This window comes from Ceratotherium simum, chromosome 39 (assembly GCF_057802395.1).
Source record: "Ceratotherium simum simum isolate JZ-2026a chromosome 39, ASM5780239v1, whole genome shotgun sequence".
NCBI classification, from domain to species: Eukaryota; Metazoa; Chordata; class Mammalia; order Perissodactyla; family Rhinocerotidae; genus Ceratotherium; species Ceratotherium simum.
The window spans coordinates 11339351-11358016 of NC_141938.1; the positions used below are offsets into that span (position 1 = coordinate 11339351).

Sequence of the window (18666 nt, forward strand, 5' to 3'; positions counted from 1 at the left end):
GAAAGGAAAAAAATGGAAGTATGTGAGATGATGGATATATTAATTAGCTTGATTGTGGTGGTCGTTTCACAATGTATACATATGTCAAAACATCAAGTTGTACACCTTAAATATGTATAATTTTTATTTGTCAGTTATACCTCCATAAAGCTGTAAAAACACCTCCAGGCTCCCTTTTGCCTCCATCCCATCATTTCCTTCTCTCTCTTCCCCATCAATTGTTTTTAATTTCTTTCTACCTTTTTTCTCATTTAATATCTGTACTCAGAAAAGATTGACAGACACATTCGCACTGAAGCACAAAGGGCAGATAAGACTGTGGGTTCTCCCGGGAGCATTTGCATGTTGGCATAAAAAAAATCCCAAATCAAAGAAATTACACTCTAACTTGGAAATCTCGAGAATCGAGGATCAGAAGAGAGAACATTTGAGGAGAATAGGTGACCTCAGCTATGCAGCTTCCGCTGGCATTTCCTGACCTTTCAACTCTCCTTGCTCCTGCTCCAGAGCACACAGCACCAAGCAATCTGCTTACCACTATGATTGTGCAAACTGGCCCCAGGAAACTCCAGATGAACCCCGTCTCCGTATTCAGCCAGCAGCTATGGAGAGAAACAGGAGGAGTCAGTGCTTGTCTCAGGGTCTTGACCCTACAGCTATTCACGCCCCGACAAAGGCACTAATGGAGGAGACTACTGGGAGATGAGATGGAGACAAAAATTCTCCTGATGGGGCTGGTCGAATTTCAGTTTTCTTTGGACCACAGCAAATCCTCTTAGAGACCTTCTTGCTGGGCAACTGTTCCTGAAATGTTCACTTAGTGCCCTGGGTAGAGCCCATGCTCCATTCATAACCTCCATAATCCCTTTTCCCTCTTTCCAGAATCCCCATGGCACACCTTGTCATTCAAATCTCAGCCCAAATGTCACCTACTCTGAAAAGCCATTCCTGACTACCCCCAGCTAAGTGTACTATCCCTGCTCCTGGTGCCTCTCTAGCAGTGCTTGCTGCCTTTTTTTATGGCATCTCTCAGTATCATAAATGATCTTGTTCAGTTGTTTGTTTGCTTGCGAATTGTCCATCTTCCCCTACTGGACTATGAGCTACATGAGAATTTGGAGCTTGAATGTTTTGTTCATCTCTGAATACCTAGCACTCTGTGCAAAGCCTGGCATGGATGAGGCATTCCATAATTATTTGTTAAAAGAAAAGAAAGAAGAAAGAAGAAAGTGAGGGAAGGAGAGAGAGAGGGAAGAAGGGAGAGAGGGAGGGAGGAAGGAAGGAAGGAGGAATACATTGCCTCTTTCCTTCGTGTCTCTAGTAGATATTCGCTGTTTTCACCACCCAATAACCATTCCACCATGTTCAGTAACAGCACCCCAATATTCCTTTAGCAGAAGTGTGCCTCCCCGCTCAAGAGAAGGAAAATAATCAAGTTTGGCCAACCAGATGTTGTGAGTCTCCAGTAATAGAGTGAATAAAAGGCAGGAAAATGTTTGCATCATGAGAAGATGCTGATCACCTCCTTTCAGGAACGACCACGTCAGTAAATACTGGCCAGTTCCCTTATCAGCATCTGCGTCTCTGCCTGGGGCATCAGACTAAAAGTGCTGGAGAATTAGTTCTCCCAGGAGCAGCCCTCAACCGACGGCTGATGGGAGGGAGTTGGTGGATAAATACAGCAGCTCCCTCGCCCCTTGGGCGGGATAACTGTGGTGCGTGCCCTACAGGGTCTCCCAGAGGCACCCACTGAGACTGAGCCCAGCCACCCAGAGCAGAGCCTGCTCGTGAAAGCACCCCATATTTGCTCCTTCTCTTCCCTGTCTCACTTCCCCATTCTCCAGTGCTTCCTAAGATCATCTCAGATCCCTGTCAGTGCGACTCCTCTCTTCCAAAACTTTCTGTGGTTCCCACCACCTAGAAGGTATTCTCCAAATTCCATGCCCCCACCCCATTTCCCCTTCTTCCCGTGCAATCCATCGGACCCCCAAACACTCCTCGAGCTCTCCCTTGGGCAAGCTTTTGCCCTCACCTATATTGCCACCCCCTTTCCTCTTTGCCTGTGTACATTTCACTAGAGCTTTCAAGGCTCATTCAAATTCTCCCTCCTCCAGGAAGCCTTCCATGAACTTTCCAGTTCCCATATGCCATCGTCCTTCTCTGCTCTGTGTCAGGGTTTATACTACTCACGCCAACATCAGACTCTTCCTCATGGTGGCCTTGCATTGTCACCACCATCTCCTGACAGGACAGTCAGACCTGAACTCAGCTTGGACACTTACTAGCCATGTGACCCCAGGCAAGTTCTACAACTGCACTGAGCCTCAATGTCCTCTGTAGCTACTATTTATGAAGCTGTTACTTTATATACTTTTGGTCTTAGGGCCACCACATACAGCAGCACAGGTTGTGCACTGCACAAATCCGGGGGATACTATTTACACTATAGTGTAGTTGAATGACACTGCTGTACACAGTGGAGACATAGGAATTTTGTTGAGAAGTAACAGAGATAATATATGTTTGTAAAGCTTATAGGATTTAGGTTACGATGGGTGCTCACTTAGTACAAATTCTTCCCTTCACCCCTTATCTCATGACCTCACCTGACGTATAAGCCATCAGCAGGCAGGGAGGAATCCTGGATATTTAATCCCCTAACACAACTCAGCAAAGTGCCTACAGCATGAGGTGACAAGCGGGGGTCTTGTGATTGCAAAGACCCAGATTCACATCCTCATGCTGCCCCTTTCTCACCATAATGGCGAGAAAAATCTTTCACCCCTCTGAGCTTCAGTTTCCTCAACTGTAAATTAGAATAGCAACATTATCTCAAAGGTCCGTTGTAGGATTAAATGAAATATTACACTGAGTTACAGTCTCTGCCCTATCCACATACTGCTTGTTCTGCCCTTTACCTAATTTTTCCCCTCAATATTGACTCACTTTTCTTACTTATACAATGGAAGCATGTCTGTGAAATCATGATTTTGGTATGCTGGAAATTTCTCTTTCTAATGCCCTATCAAATAAATACAAAAATATTTTAAAAATTAGTCCTCACCAGCATACTACCTAAAATCATCTGGCATGGAACCATGCGATAAATATACCTCACTTTAAAACAGACAATGCTAATAATGATGGTGATAATAATAATATGTATAATGCTTTAGCCTGAGCCAGACGCCGTTCTCAATGTTTTGCAGATAATAACTCATTTAACCCTCACAGCAACCCTATGAGGTAGGCATTGTTGTTAGCCTCCATTTTATAGATGAGGACATGGAAGCATCTGGAGGTTAAGCGTCTTGCCCGAGGTAGCACAGACGGAAGGGGGTGGAGCCAAGATTCAAACCCAAGCAGGCTGGCTCTAGAGTCCATGATTTTAAAACTGTACAGTCAAGTTAACTGTTGTGTACAATCAAGTGCACAACTTGTACAACTGTACATGGCAGCCCTGAGACCACGCCAGCCTGAGACCAGGCACATAAAGTAAAAGCTCAATAAATAGCAGCCACACCTACTGCTACTGTTACTGGTCTTCTTGTTGTTCATGTAATTATCATCATGAACCCCAGCAGCAGGGTCTTCGGGGAGAGACAGGGATGTCACTCACCGATTATACATCCCATAGCCCTGTGGTTTCACGCCGGCGGAGACAGCCACCACTACCGCCGGGAGCCCGTAGCCAAAGACACAGAGGTATGTCATCTTGATGTTGCGAGAGCTGAAGTAATTCACCACCTTCAGGTTCCTGACCATAAGGAAGAGCATCACGGCCTCCACCAGCATCCAGAAGAAGCAGGCAAGGAACAGGTAGTGCAGAAAGCCCGCGATGATGGCACAGCCCGTCTGCAGAGGAGGAGCGGGTGCACTCAGGACCCCCCTCCAAGGAGCAGGCTCAGAGGAAGAGGGCAGCGGAGAGAGTACTCTGATTGGCGTTTCCCAAACACGACCCATTCGTTCATTCCACAAGTATTTATAGAGATGTTCTTCACCGCATTCACCGTTCTTCTCCATCCCTCTGGTAGGGTGACCAATCGCCCTGGTTTGCCCGGGACTGAGGTTTCCCAGGACACGTGACTGTCAATGCTACAACTGGGAGAGTTTGGGGGAAAAACTGATGGATGATCCCCCTACTTGAGGAGATGTCTGAAGACATGGGATGGGGACGGGGGGCCCCCAAACTACAGCCGTTGGGCTGGCTGCCCGTTTTGTAAATAACGTTTCACTGGCACACAGCCACACCCATTTATGTATTCTCTATGGCTGTTTTCATGCTAAAACAGCAGAGTTGAGCAGTCATGACAGAGACTGTAGCATCCGCAAAGCCGAAAATATTTATATCTGTCTCTTTACGGAAAGAGTTTGCCCACCCCTGGTCAAACGATGGGAGCGGGGCACTATGGGTCTTGAGTTCTCAAGGGATTGGGGAAACTAAGCATTCCATAGCGAGAGGGGCAGGCCCACACAAAGAATGATCATCCCACCCAAAATGTCAATAGTGCTCCTTTTGGAAAGACCTGGGGGCCTACTATTTCTGGCACAGTTATAGGGGGTAAATTGGCCAAAGTCATTGCTCTCACGGGGCACATAGTGTAGGGGAGGAGGTAGATACACAAGTAAAACAATAACTAATCAATATGGTTTCAAACGAGTGCTGGGAAAGAACGCAAAATAGAGTTACAAGGAGCAGTTTCTCAGCTGTAGCATTATTGACATTTGAAACACTGCTGCCAGATTATTTTCTGTTGTGGGGACTGTCTTGTGTATTCTAAGATGTTTAGCAGCATCCCTGGCCTCCACCCACTAGATGGCAGTAGCGCTTCCTCCCAGTGGTGACAACCAACCAATGACATCTCCAGACATCACCAAGTGTCCCCTAGGGGGCAGAATCATCCCAGATGAGAACCAATGGTTTAACGAGTAATAGGAGGGACCACCACAATATATAACATGATCAGGGAAATTATTTTAAACTGAGACCTTTCTATGACAAGAAGGAGTCAACCAGGGGAGGAGGTGGGGGATGAGTATTGTTGAAAGAGGGCACAGCGTGTGCAAAGGTCCTGAGGTGGGAACTGGCATAGAGGGAGCGGGTAGGGATGAGCAGAGATAGATGTGGAGATGATGGGGCTGGATGGGGGCATAGCCTGAAGGATGTGAGACCTGGTTGTCGGTCTTGTCTACACCGGTGAGGAAGAGAATCTTGGCCAAGAAGAGGCACACGCAGAGGTGCAGGTGGAGGTAGGTGTTGTGGTTGCGAATGCTACGGCACAGCAGGAAGGTGGCGATGGCCAAGACGAGACACACCAGTGAGATGATCATGCCCACGTGGCTAATGATGTACAAAGAGAACTCCATCTGTCAGGAAAGAGATACACCACTCAGAGAGGGACCAGCATGCCCTGGGCAGGAGAAAGAATTATCTTGACTCTTGGCTTGGGCAAAATGGTCTTGAGGACCTTTTCTCCCTCTGACACTCAGAGTGAAGTAGATACTGTCCATCATCATCCTTTGGCATCTGTTGCCATCCATCAGCACCCATTCCCACCCCTATCCTACACCCCATCCCATCATGTCTACAAACTACATTTCCCAGAATCCTTTGGGGCTAAGGTCCTGGATGTCAGTTAGGTTCTCCAACGAGATGCCTGCATGAAAGTTTTACAAGGCAGAATGGAGGCAGATACCGGCTTTCTGCAGACAAGAGTGAGCTGTGGCTGGACTCCACATTCCAACTGTCCAGTCTTTAATTTCATGGATGTGGGGTGACCTGACAGAAGCAACTTCTGACCTCTGGATTACAGCTGCAGAGGGGTGATCTTGAAACCAAAATCCAAGCAGCAGCCCCTGACTTCAACTCCGTCGTCCCTTCCACAGATTTGGTGAGCACCCAGTTCCCCGTGTTAAATCCTTTTCTGCTTGAAATACCTAGAGTGGTTCCTGTTTTTCCTGCACCAAACCAGGACTGATACATAGGCATTCAGAGATGCCTCACCTTCTGGGAGTGGAAATGACAAGCTGAGTCCTTCCCCTGTGCTGTTATTCATAACTAATTTTTTTAATTGTTTTCTTTTTTTTAGAATTTTATTTGTTTATTTTTTCCCCCAAAGCCCCAGTAGATAGTTGTGTGTCATAGTTGCACATCCTTCTAGTTGCTGTATGTGGGACGCGGCCTCAGCATGGCCGGAGAAGCAGTGCGTCAGCGCATGCCTGGGATCCGAACCCCGGCCACCAGCAGCGGAGCGTGCACACTTAACCGCTAAGCCACCGGGCCAGCCCTATTCATAACTAATTTTTAAATTAATTTTAAATTTATTTGCATGCTTTCTGTGTGTTAAAGATATGCCAGGCACCATCTCATGAGCTCATCTCCATGTTAGCGTGACTTAGTGTTTAAGAGAACTGACTACAGTTCTGCCCGTTTCTAGCTGTATGAGCTTGAGCAAGACACTTCACTGCTCTGTGCCTCAGTTTCCTCATCTGTTAAAAAGAGGCCACTAATAGTAACTACCTTATCCAGTTTTTTTAGGAGGATTCAGTGAAAATACTTAAAGTACTCACAACTGTGCCAGGAACATATTATGTACCCTGTAAGGGTTAGTTGTCATCATTATTTTTTTCTTGTTCTCATTTTTGAGATGAGAAAATTGGGCTCAGCTCAGAGAGGCTGAGTGGTTTTCCCAAGGAAACGCAGCTAGGAAGTGACAGAGATGGGCTTGAAACTCGGCCGGTCTTGCTCTGGATCCAGGTCTCTTAAGTCCCAAGCCACATATTCCTCTAACTAGCAGCTAGGGCCTCCCTGGCAGAGAATTAACCTCAGATCTTGCATGAGAGGTAAGGAAACTCACCACAGCACTAATGAGGATGTCTTTCCTCTCTCCCAAATCCGCCTGCTCACCAAGGCTCACTTTGTTCTTCATTTCTTCCCTGATCTGTCACCAAATCTCACTGAAACACCTCTGAATTCCTACAGCACAACCTCTTGCACCATTTGTATGGTTCAGTGGAAAGAGACTTCTGGAGCCAGACTGTCCTGGAATAGAATCCCACCTTCCAATTACTAGAAGGCTACTGAGCCTCAGTCTCTTATCCTGTGCAGTGGGTCTAAAAACACTTAAAATAAAGGGTCCAGAACAAGATAAGTGCTCAGTAAATGGGATCTGTGATTTTTACTGTGCCTGCACCTGTTTAGGGTTATTCCTCATCTGACATATGAGGGTCATGGCTTCCCAACAAGACCATGAATTCTCCAAGGGCAGAGGTATGGCACACACCCCTTCTGTGCCCCCGTGACTCCTCCCACAACACACAATGCCATGAGAGGCACACCATGCATGTTTAGTCAATATTTTCCCATTGGATTTTGGGAGCAAGAACACAGAGCATCAGTACTCACCGTGAGCTCCCCAGAAGCCATGATGATGGCCAGGTTCGCCATTCGATTACAGCTGCAGACAGTATGCGTCTCAGAAGCTTCAAGCATCACACAGCCAGATGGCGTCCACCTACCACCCTCAGCATCTGTGCTCCAGGAAACGCAGATGGGGCTCTCAAACTTCTGCTTTGGCTGAAAAAAATCAAAGGCCCTGGTCACCTGAGAATCCTTCTTGAATGAATGCAATGTGGGCAACCTGAAGTCATCTGGGGCAGGAAGATGCAGGTATGCTCATAAGGGATAGAGGAAAACGCTGCCATTTCATTGTGCAGTCATGAGAAGAAATGTCTTGGATGTCAGATCTGTCTCTCCCACTGACTTGGTCACAGCTAATGTAACTAAAGTCTCTGTAAATATTCCTGCATCCGTGTTACTTAACCTAACCTAAATCTTGCCTGCTGATGAATGGAAGAATGCCACATAGAAATAGGAAAGTTTACTCCTCTAGAGGTGGGTTTTGAGGATTGGCTTAAGTTGCTAGAAATTGTGGAAGCTTGCCACCTTAATGGGTCCCCATTAAAAATGAGAGTTAAGCTAATCCACTGCCAGGTATTTATCCAAAGTACGTGAAAACACAAATGTGTGAAGATATTTGCACCCCTATGTTCATTGCAGCATTATTAATAATAGCCAAGACTTAGAAACAACCTAGTGCCCTTCAATGGACAAATGGATAAAGAAGATGTGGTTTATATACACAATGGAATACTACTCAGCCATAAAAAAGATGAAATCTTGCCATTTGCAACAACATGGATGGACCTTGAGGGTGTTATGCTAAGAGAAATAAGTCGGACAGAGAAAGTCAAATACTGTATGATCTTGGTTGTAAATAGAAGATAAAGACAACAACAACAACAACAATAAACAAACACATAGATACAGAGATTAGACTAGTGGTTACCAGAGGGGAAAGGGGGAGGGAGGAGGGCAGAAGGGGTGACAGGGTACCTGTGTGTGGTGATGGACAGTAATTAGTCTTTGGGTGGTGAACATGACGTAGTCTACACAGAAATCGAAATATAATGATGTACACCTGAAATTTATATAATATTATAAACCAACGTTACCTCAATAAACAAAAATAAGAGTTAAGCCCACTAGGGGATGGGGAGTTCTCGACAGGTAGATGGGGGCTCAGTGGAGACCTCTTCACAAACCTCGATGTTCTCCAGAGTATAGATGATTGGGTCAGAGAAGCCTTCTTTCTTCTTCCCGGTCATGATGCCCCCAGCGATGCGAGAATTCATCTTTAGCTTCCTCTTGGAGTTGCCCAAGAAGGTCCGAGGGTCTTGGAAGAAGCTCTCATCCAAAACAGACTCCATACCCACAAAGGAGACAAATGCCACCCCAGTGGTCCCTGCCATTTGCCCCAAACGCAAAAAAAAAAAAAAAAAAATGGGAATCATTTGCTCAGTAGTTCTTGGTATATGCACTGTAATATCCCCTGCATCCCTGCACCTTCACTGGCCTGCTCTGAGGATTAAAACATGGGTGGGCTTCTGGTTGGTGACCCTCATAGAACCATAGAAAAAAATCCTGAGGTGCTATCACCTGGAGAAATCTTGGCTATACTTAAAAACAAATTTGAATTTGTGTTTTTAAAGGACAATTCAACTCAGCAGTGGAAAATAAGTTCCCCTCCCACATTTGTGGTCATTCTTGTTTAATCTCTTTGGTGGGCTTCCCCTTTCAACGTTGGGGGTCTCCCAGGATGTGTCCTAGGTCTGTGCCCTCCAGAGAGCATGTAGATCAGGGGTGATGGACAATGTACAGGCTTATCTGGCCATTGCCTGTGTTTTGTAAATAAAAGTTCTATTGCAACGCAGCCACACCCGTTCATTTACATATTGCCTATGAATGCTTTTGCACAACAGTAGAGTCGAATGGTTGCAACACAAATTGTATTGCCCTCAATGCCTAAAATATTTACTAACCTGCCCTCTACAGGAAAAGTTTGCCAACCCTTGATACAGATTAGTGCCGTCTGCTAGAAACATGGTATGAGCCACATATGCAATTTTAAATTTTCTAGTAGCCACATTTTAGAACAGTAGAAAACAGGTAAAATTCATTTTAATAATATATTAACTCAATACATGCAAAATATTATCATTTCAACCCATGATCAATAGAAAAAATTATTATCATATTTTTGTGTGTGAGGAAGATCAGCCCTGTGCTAACATCTGCCAATCCTCCTCTTTTGTTGCTGGGGAAGACTGGCCCTGGGCTAATATCCGTGCCCATCTTCCTCCACTTGATATGGGATGCCGCCACAGCATGGCTTCCCAAGCAGTGCGTCAGTGCGCGCCCGGGATCCAAACCGGCAAACCCTGGGCCGCCGCAGCGGAGCATGTGCACTTAACCTCTTGTGCCACCAGGCCAGCCCCTAGAAAAAATTATTAATGCAGATGTTTTACATCCTCTGTTTTTTGTACCAAGCCTTTGAAATTTGGTATGTATTCCATGCTCACAATCTAGCCACATTTCAAGCGCTCAATAATAAACTGTGGCCAGTGGCTGCTGTACTGGACAGGGAAGGTTTCAGTACTCCAGTATTGTGAGATTATTTATTTAATGTCTGCCTTCCCTAGCAGATGGAAAACTCCCCGAGGGCATAAGCTATTTCTGCCTCTGCCATCAGAGATTCCCTCACCAGCTGGCACAGGACTTGGCACCCAGGTGGTGATGGATAAATATTTGCTGATTGAATATACCACAACCAGCCTCCTTGCTTCTCAGGAGCGGGTCTGTACCTGTGGATTCAGATTCCTCAATTGTGGAGCACATAATCTTCATCTCATCCCCTTTGGCTTTCAAGTTAAAGATGGTGTTCTCAGCGCATTCTTTGTTGATAACCTGGGTCTTAATATCTAGAAGGAGAAAGGGAGAGTTTGCATGAGGTCACCCAAAGAGTGGGTCCTGAATTCGGTTTCTGTCCAAGAAGGGTATGCATCCATAGTCACAAGCAAAGGAGAGAACAGAAAGGCCAATTCATCATGGGAAACCTCTTGAGCCCCTGATGATTGGTAGGAGGATGGTAGCACCAAACATATGAGAAACTCAGGTGGAGCCATAGGCGTGAGCCCTCGCATCATAGGGGATGCATGAGGAAAAGATGGGATTGAAGTCGACAGTGATGGAAGGCAACAGAGTTGTGACTCTGGCTACTCCAAATTTAGGCAAGTTTTCCAAAGCCAAAGGAATTAGGAAGGGACCAGGGCAAGCCAGTATGGTGGATGAGGGCTTGGGCTCTGCAGTCAGATGGAGTCCAGCCCTGCCACTCACCAGCTGTGCAAATTTGAGCAACGACTTAACCTCTCTGAGCCTCAAATTTCTCACCTGCAGCATGACAATGATTAAAGGACTCTTATTGAAAACAAAATAGATAATTCTACCAGAGGTACCCTTGAAAAATATCAGCCAGATAATGCCATGCATTTTCTCAAACTCTCCAATCCCACCCCCCTATCTTGCCTCAAATAAAATCCTGAGTCCCTACCTTCGTCTACAAAATCTGCACTCCCTTTCTGTTCTGACCCCTTCTGCTGCAGCTTTCACCGGCCTGCTCATTGTTCCTTGAACTCACCAAGTGTTCCAAGGAACACACTTGCTCTGTCTCCCATTATTTACACGGCTCCCTTCCCTCAGGTCTCTGCCCCAGTGAGACTTCCCCTAACCGCACTATATACAATAGCAACGTTCCCACTAATCTTGACCCTCTTGAGCCTCCTTAGCCTGCTGTATTTTTCTCAGTAGCACTAGCTCTATCTGGTATGCCATAGGTCTATCACTAAAATAAAAAATTCACGAGGCTAGTTTTGTTCAATTCTGGTGGAAGTTCACCAAACACTCTATTTCCACCTCTTGGCCTCCTGGGCACCCATGAGGATGGAACTACCTGGGATTATGTGACTGATACTGGAGCTACACCAGGAGTGGGGTGCTGCCCTTAAGGCGTACAGTACCCGAAATTCCCACACAGTCACCCACTAAGCACGTTCAGGGTGGTAAATCCATAGCTGTATCAGTCAGGACAGGATTGGGCATGCAACAGTAACACACAACCCCAAATCTTAGTGGATTATAAATAATTATTCATTTCTCATTCATGCTTTGTGTCCATCGTGAATTGACTTGGGGCTGTGCTCTGTGTTCTCCTTGCCCTGGGACCCACACAGATGGAGACATTGTGATCTGAAACACTGCCTGTCCCTAAAATAGAGGGAAAGAAGGCTCTGGAAGGTCTCACACCAGCAACTATTCCATTCACAATTCACTGGCTTAAACTCATCACAAAATCCCACCTAACCCCAAGCCAGGAAGTACAATCCTAACGTGGGCCCAGAAGAAAGAGCTCGAAATATTTGAACACAGCAAACGACTATCATATCTTAACACCTGGCACACAGTAGGCAGTCAACGAATATTTGTTGAATGAATTAACGATGCCCTCCAAACAGTGCCTGGCCACAAACTCTTAACACAATGCCTGATGCTCAATAAATGAGAGATGTCATTACTATAATAGGCTTGCTTTGTGTGAGTTCAGATGTTAGAAACAGTCAGGGAAACGGTATATGGAAAAGACATGGAGAATCACATTGCTGAAGTCACCCCTCAAAATCAGCGCCCAGGTGTGAGCTTGCCATGGAGGATATAGCCTACCTAGGTGTTCCGTCTGAATAGACTGACTGACATTCTCTGAGGATTTCAGGAACGCTGCCAACGTGGTGCTCTCCACGGTCTCCAGTAAGACTATGGCCAGGGTGGACGTTTTTTCTTTGGTGAAGTTGGACCATGTGGACTTTTGCTCAAGCACAGAGGTAACACTCTCAGCCGTATTCTGCAAAGAAAGGTGTATTTGCTCTCTCTCTCTCATCAATGAACTAGCAGCTGTCCTCTCTCATCAAGAGAATGGGTTGCAGTCAAGGGAAGGATGAGGTGTGGCTGCTTAACGGGTAGGGAATTTCCTTTTGGGGTGATGAAAATGTTCTGGAACTAGATAGTGGTGATGGTTAGACAACACTGTAAATGTACTAAATATCATTAATGGTTACCAGAAAAAAAGGAATGGGACTATTGATAAACACAACATTGATGAATCTCGAAGGCATTACGCTGAGTGAAAGAAGCCAGACTCAAAAGGCCATGTGATTCCATTTATATCACATTCTTGGAAAGACAAAGCTATAATGACAGAACAGATCAGGGATTTACAGGGGCTAGTGGTGGAGGGAGTATCTGATTGTAAAGAGAAAACCCAAGAGAGTTCTTGGGGGAGATGGAACGGTTCTGTATTCTGATTGTGGTGGTGGTTACACAAATCTACTCAGGTGATAAAACTCACAGGATTGTAAAGAAAAGGGCAATTTTACTGCGTGTTAACTTTTAAAAACTTACAACTGTAATAAATTAAATATTAACTCACAGTCTTTAATTATAAAGAGGACTTTCTGCTCCCAAAGTGTCCCCCAAGATGCTCGAAACTCGAAACACAATTACAAAGACTTCCTTGTTACCTTCAGAGAAACGACGGTGGATTTGTTCTCACAGGCATCGTCCAGGATGCTGAAGGTGGTGTTCATTAGTGCACAAAAGGAAACCTGTGCCCCAAAGGGAACAGCATTCGTGAGCATTGATCAGTCTATCCCCCAAGCATGTAAGGTACAAATTGGGCCATCAAGCCCACCATACAGGGTGGTCCCAAATTCCTGAGGTCTCATGAGTCTCTCGAATTCTCGGGGAAATAAAAACTCACCATTTGATCAGAATTGGAACCACAGCACCTTTCTCTTCCATGAATAACAACAACAACAAAAGAAACATAGACAGCAAAACTATTTAGTGGGGTACAAAGATGGGGAAATGTGCGAAAAAGCAGTGGTCCAAATGGAATAGTACTCAGCCATAAAAAGGAATGAAGCATTGACACATGCTGCAACATGGATGAACCTTGAAAACATGTTGCTCAGTGAAAGGAGCCAGACACAAAAGACCACATAGCATATGATTCCATTTATATGAAATGTCCAGAATAGACACATCTGTGGACACAGAAAGTAGATGAGTGTTTACCAGGGGTTGGGGTAGGGGGGAATGGGCAGTGACTGCTAATGGGTACAGGGTTTCCTTTGGGGGTGATGAAAATGTTTTGGAGATAGATAGAGGTGGTGGTTACACATCATTGTGAGTACTAAATGCCACTGAATTGTATACTTTACAATGGTGAATTTTTTAGGCGTATTTCACCACAATGAAAAAAAAACATGACAATGGTCCAAAGTGCATGGCAATTCCAAAGCTAATTTATAAGCTCATATTTAAAATAGTGACACCAATTCCTGAAGATGCTCATGGAGCCTTTACTCACGGGAGTGACTCCATTAGAGAATCAGATGTCCAGATTCCTCTTTGACTGGCCTAGGGGCTATGTATCACACATGCATCCCATATCACACAGATGCAGCACCAACAGCTTCACTAGTAATGAGACGCCAACATCCTTTCTTCTTTTAGTAAGAGAATTCCCAAGTTTTAGATGAGCAAATGTCCTCCCTTCCCAGCTTTCCTTGTAGCTAGGTGTGACCACGTGACTAATTTCTGGCCAATGAGGTATAAGCAGAAGTGATACTGGGTCATACTCTTGAAGGGAAGGACAGTGCCTGTCACCTCCCCTTCTCCCTTGCCCACCAGCTGAAATGCAGACGTGATGGCAGGGGCTGGAACAGCCACATTGGACCACAACAAGGGAGTCTTGTGTTCATGATGACAGAGCATTATGGAGCCATCACATCAGCTCTCAGCAGCTTACACTCAGACTGTTACAAAGAGAGAAATAAACTGCTGTCTGGTTTAGGCCACTGTATATTTTTGTCTTCGTTAAAACTGCAAAGCAACATGCTACCTAAGTGGCTTCTAGGACAACTTCAAGAGCTAGGAACCTTCAAAAGTACTTACATATTCAGGCTCCACCGCTGCTCCCTCTTGGCATAGCCGGACCTGCTCATTGTTGGGTAACACATCTTCTTTACACTTGAAGGGAACCACTAGGACGAAAACAAAAGCAAGCCGATCAAATGTCAACCACAGCAAGATGTGATTATTTGCACAGTCATACCCCGTGCTGTAAACGCATCCATTGCCATGTTACACGACAGTGGAAATGAACAAGCTATGCTACACGCCACAACATCAGGGGCTCTGGGAAGTGTGATATTGAGTGAAAAAGAGCCACTCTGGAAAATGCCATATGATCTCACTTATATCTGGACTATTAAAAAAAAAAGCCAAGCTCATAGATAAGAGAACAGATTGGTGGTTGCCAGAGGTGGGGGTGGAGGGTGGGCAAAATGGATGAAGGTCATCAGGAGGAACAAACTTCCAGTTATAAAATAAATAAGTCCTGAGGATGTAATGTACAGCATGGGGACAATAGTGAATAATACTGTATTGCATATTTGAAAGTTGCTAAGAGAGTAGATCTTAAAAGCTCTCATCACAAGAAAAAGAAATTTTGTAACTATGTAGGGTGACGAATGTTAACTAGACTTATTGTGATTATTTTGCAGTATATCCAAACATCAATCATTATGTTGTACTCCTGAAACTAATAGAATGTTATATGTCAATTATATCTCAATAAAAAAAGATCGTATGTGGTTTGATACCATTTTTATAAAGCTCCAAGCAAACAAAACTAAGCAAGATATTGTTTAGGGATACATAAATGGCAGGGTTTTTTTTTAAGTAGGGGAATTATAAACACAAAATTCTGAGTGGTTCCCTGTGGCGAGAAGACAAGGATATACGGAGTGGAGAAGAAGCGTGCAGAAAATGCAATGGCATTGATGATATTCTGGTTCTTATGTTGGCAAGGGCCTTGGATATATCCATTTTATTATTATACTTCATTGCCTCCATATAAATTACTTATATTTTTAATGTATCAAATAATCCATAATTTTAAAAACGTAAACCTTTCACGGTTCCCCACTGTTCTCAGCAGAAAGACTAAAGTTCTTCACACAGCACACAAGCTCCTGCAGAATCTGACCTCTGCCCACCTGCTCAGATGCAGCTAATGCCATTTCCCTTTGTCCTCAGTCTTTGTTAGCCTCAGGGCATTTGCACATGTTATAACCTGTCACGCTATGATCTCCACTCTTCATCTGCATAATCCCTACTCTTCCTTCAAGCTTCAGCTTAAATGTCACTTGCCTGGAGCATATTATATATCTCATGAATGGGGTATATAATATGCCAAAGGGCATGACAATTTTTCAATTATTAAATAATTATGTGTGTGCTCTCTACTTCCTTCCCTAGACTATAAGCTACATGAGGGCAAATATCATGTCCGTCACATCCAGGATTGAATCCCCAGTACCTAGTGCAGGGGCCTGTTTGATTAATTAGTTAATTAATTAATGCTTCAAAAATAATTTATCAAATTAATGTATTAGTGAAAGAATATAAAAAGGGAGAATGAATGAAAGTAAGAAGAGGATCCAGAGCTTGGGTAGAGTGAGGATTTTACAACCAAAGCAAGACACAGATTCCATTGCCAAGACACATAAGGAGAGGATTACTTTCGCAGCTGAAGTTGCCATGTTTCCAGGAGCCTTCTGGATTGGGACGGAAGCCCACAACGCAGCTACAGCTGTAGGAGCCTGGGGCGTTGGTGCAGACAGAATCGGGACCACAGGGTGATGGATCTTGGGAGCACTCATCAATATCTGCAAAGAACTCAAAAAGATCAAAAAACCCAGAGGAACAAGGAGATCCTTCTTTCCAGGGTTGACCAGCAAACCCTCTGCTTTCCTCTGCATTCCACTGCTTGGTCTGTGAAGTTCAGCTGTCCATTGCTTGGTGCAAAGCCAGGGTGGCAGGTACAAAAGTAGCTCCTGGTGGGTGTTGGTGCATGTTGCATTGAAAAGGCACTTTTCACTGCCTTTGGCTGAAAGGTTATATATCAAGGCACTCATCAATATCTGTGGAGTGAGGCAGAGTTGGCCAACAATCCAACAAAGTCATGCTTCCCCTTCCAAAGCATAGCGTTGTCACTAAAAAATGGCGGCACAACAAGGGACTGCATTTCCCAGAGCCCCCTGCATCTAGGCGGGGCCATGTGATTAGCTTTCACTCATAGAATGGGAGAGGGTATGGCATATCACTCCTGGGACCAGGTGGTTAAGAAGTGAGTGTGTCTTCTCTCTCTTTCCCTGCCACTGGCTGAAACCAAGGATTCCAAGGTCCTAACCATAGGAAAACCAGAGATGCAAGAGGACTGGATCCCTGTATCACCTTGTGGAGGAAAGCTGCCTATTGACCAAGGATATCCATACTGGATGGTTAAGGGAGTAAGAAATTTCTATTACGTTAAGCTAGTGGTTCTCAACTGAGGGCAATTTGCCCCTCCAGGGGACGTTGGGCAATGTCTGGAGACATTTTTCGTGGTCACTGGGATCCGGGGGTAGAGACCAAAGATGCTGCCAAATATCCACTAATGCACAGAATAGCCCCACACACAACAAAGAACTATCCAGCCCAAAATGTTAATAGTGCAAAAGTTGAGAAACCCCAGCTTAACCAATACAGGGTGATGTATGGTCACTGTGGCAACAAGAGGTTACTTCTCCCTCTGAAGGTTTCTGATCCACAGAGGATATATGGAATAGAATGTCCCAGAAAAAAATAAATAGTAGGTGTCTGGCCCGGTGGTGTAAGTTCACACACTCTGCTTCAGCAGCCCAGGGCTCATGGGTTCAGATCCCAGGAGTGGACCTACACGCCACTCATCAAGCCATGCTAGGTCAGCATCCCACATATAAAGTAGAGGAAGATGGGCATAAATGTTAGCTCAGGGCCACTCTTCCTCCAGCAAAACGAGGAAGATTAGCAACAGACTTTAGCTCTGAGCCAATCTTCCTCACCAAAAATAAATAAATAAATAAAAATAATAAAAAAAAATGAATAGGAGGGAGGTAAGGACAAAACCTTTCATATTTCTGTCATCTCAAAAAACATGAGGGATAAATAGGCACTGTCCATACTAGGGGCTTACACAAGTATATGGTATATTGCACCAGGCGATACCATGGAGAGTTGGGATGAGAAGTCTTTGTGATAGGAACGTAGACTAATTTGGAGGTCTCAAATGACATGGTTGGAAGGCATAGGGAAGTGGTTTTTTTCTTGGTATCACAGAAAACATCTCTAACCAAGGAGTGGGTTTCTTTTCACCACAAGCTGCCCACTTCCAGAAATATTTAAGCATCGACTAAGTGAGCTCTTGTCAGACATATCACAGGTGCAATTTATATTTTGCATATAGAGCTGGACTAGGGGCATGGCTTTCAAAACTTTTTGGCCCAAGAAACCTTCCTTCTTGTGAAGTGAAACCCGAATAGGTAAAAAAGAGGTGATAATTTGACTGAAAGGAGAGTGGAAGACCATGGCCTTGTTTTCTGGCCCTAGATGGGGATTCTGAATAGGTTCCTAGAGCCCTTAGAGCTGTGTTAATCTCTCTAAGGTCCTTTTCCTCTTTATGCCTCTATTGTTCTGCTTCTAACAATGTCAGCAGCTAGTAAAGATCAACGAATAAGAAGAAATATAATATTTCTAATGAAAAGAAGCATGCATTTCCCCGGGGATTGAAGACTATAAAATGTGTTCTGCTGTATGGTAGACTCTCTGAAGATGGCGCCATCAGTTCTTCCATTTCCTGCATGCACATGTTGCTCTCCCAGTGAGATGGAGAGTTTATTTCCCCTTCTTTTGGATCTAGGCTGGCCCTGTGACTGTGACCAATAGAATGTGGTAGAAATAACACTTGGGGACTTCCAAGCCCAGGCCTTATGAGAACTGGCAGTTTCTGCTTTCTTCTTCTTGGAACTTTCCTTCTTGGAAACCAACTGCCATGCTCTGAGGAAGCCCAAGAAGCCATGTGGAAAGGACCACTGAGGGCCCTGCCAGAGACCAGCACCAACTACCAGTCACGTAAGCGAGCCTACTTTGGACCGGCCAGCCATCTTAGTGCCCCAGAAAAACCATGTGGTCAACCCGTGGAATCATGAGCAAGAACAGATGGTTGTTGTTATAAGCTGCTGCATTTCAGAGTAGTTTGACATCCATTGAGAAGTCCTCAGCATGGCTGGGAGAATGACTGGTACATTTGAAAGCCTCTGGTTTCTCAGGGGTCCAAACATCAAGCAAAA

At 44.8% G+C, this 18666-nt stretch overlaps 1 protein-coding gene across 1 annotated transcript in view; it reads right to left on the minus strand.

The window, feature by feature from the left end:
* Nucleotides 1–18666, minus strand: part of ADGRE1 (adhesion G protein-coupled receptor E1) — a 66657-nt gene that overhangs the window by 9740 nt on the left and 38251 nt on the right. Inside the window, exons 15-24 of the mRNA XM_087425616.1 lie at nucleotides 16039–16185; nucleotides 14408–14496; nucleotides 12970–13053; nucleotides 12116–12293; nucleotides 10204–10320; nucleotides 8605–8804; nucleotides 7406–7576; nucleotides 5173–5367; nucleotides 3620–3855; nucleotides 536–602 (exon numbers count right to left, since the gene is read on the minus strand). Of these exons, the coding sequence (XP_087281742.1) occupies nucleotides 536–602; nucleotides 3620–3855; nucleotides 5173–5367; nucleotides 7406–7576; nucleotides 8605–8804; nucleotides 10204–10320; nucleotides 12116–12293; nucleotides 12970–13053; nucleotides 14408–14496; nucleotides 16039–16185 (1484 nt within the window). The remainder of the gene's footprint in view (nucleotides 1–535; nucleotides 603–3619; nucleotides 3856–5172; nucleotides 5368–7405; nucleotides 7577–8604; nucleotides 8805–10203; nucleotides 10321–12115; nucleotides 12294–12969; nucleotides 13054–14407; nucleotides 14497–16038; nucleotides 16186–18666) is intronic.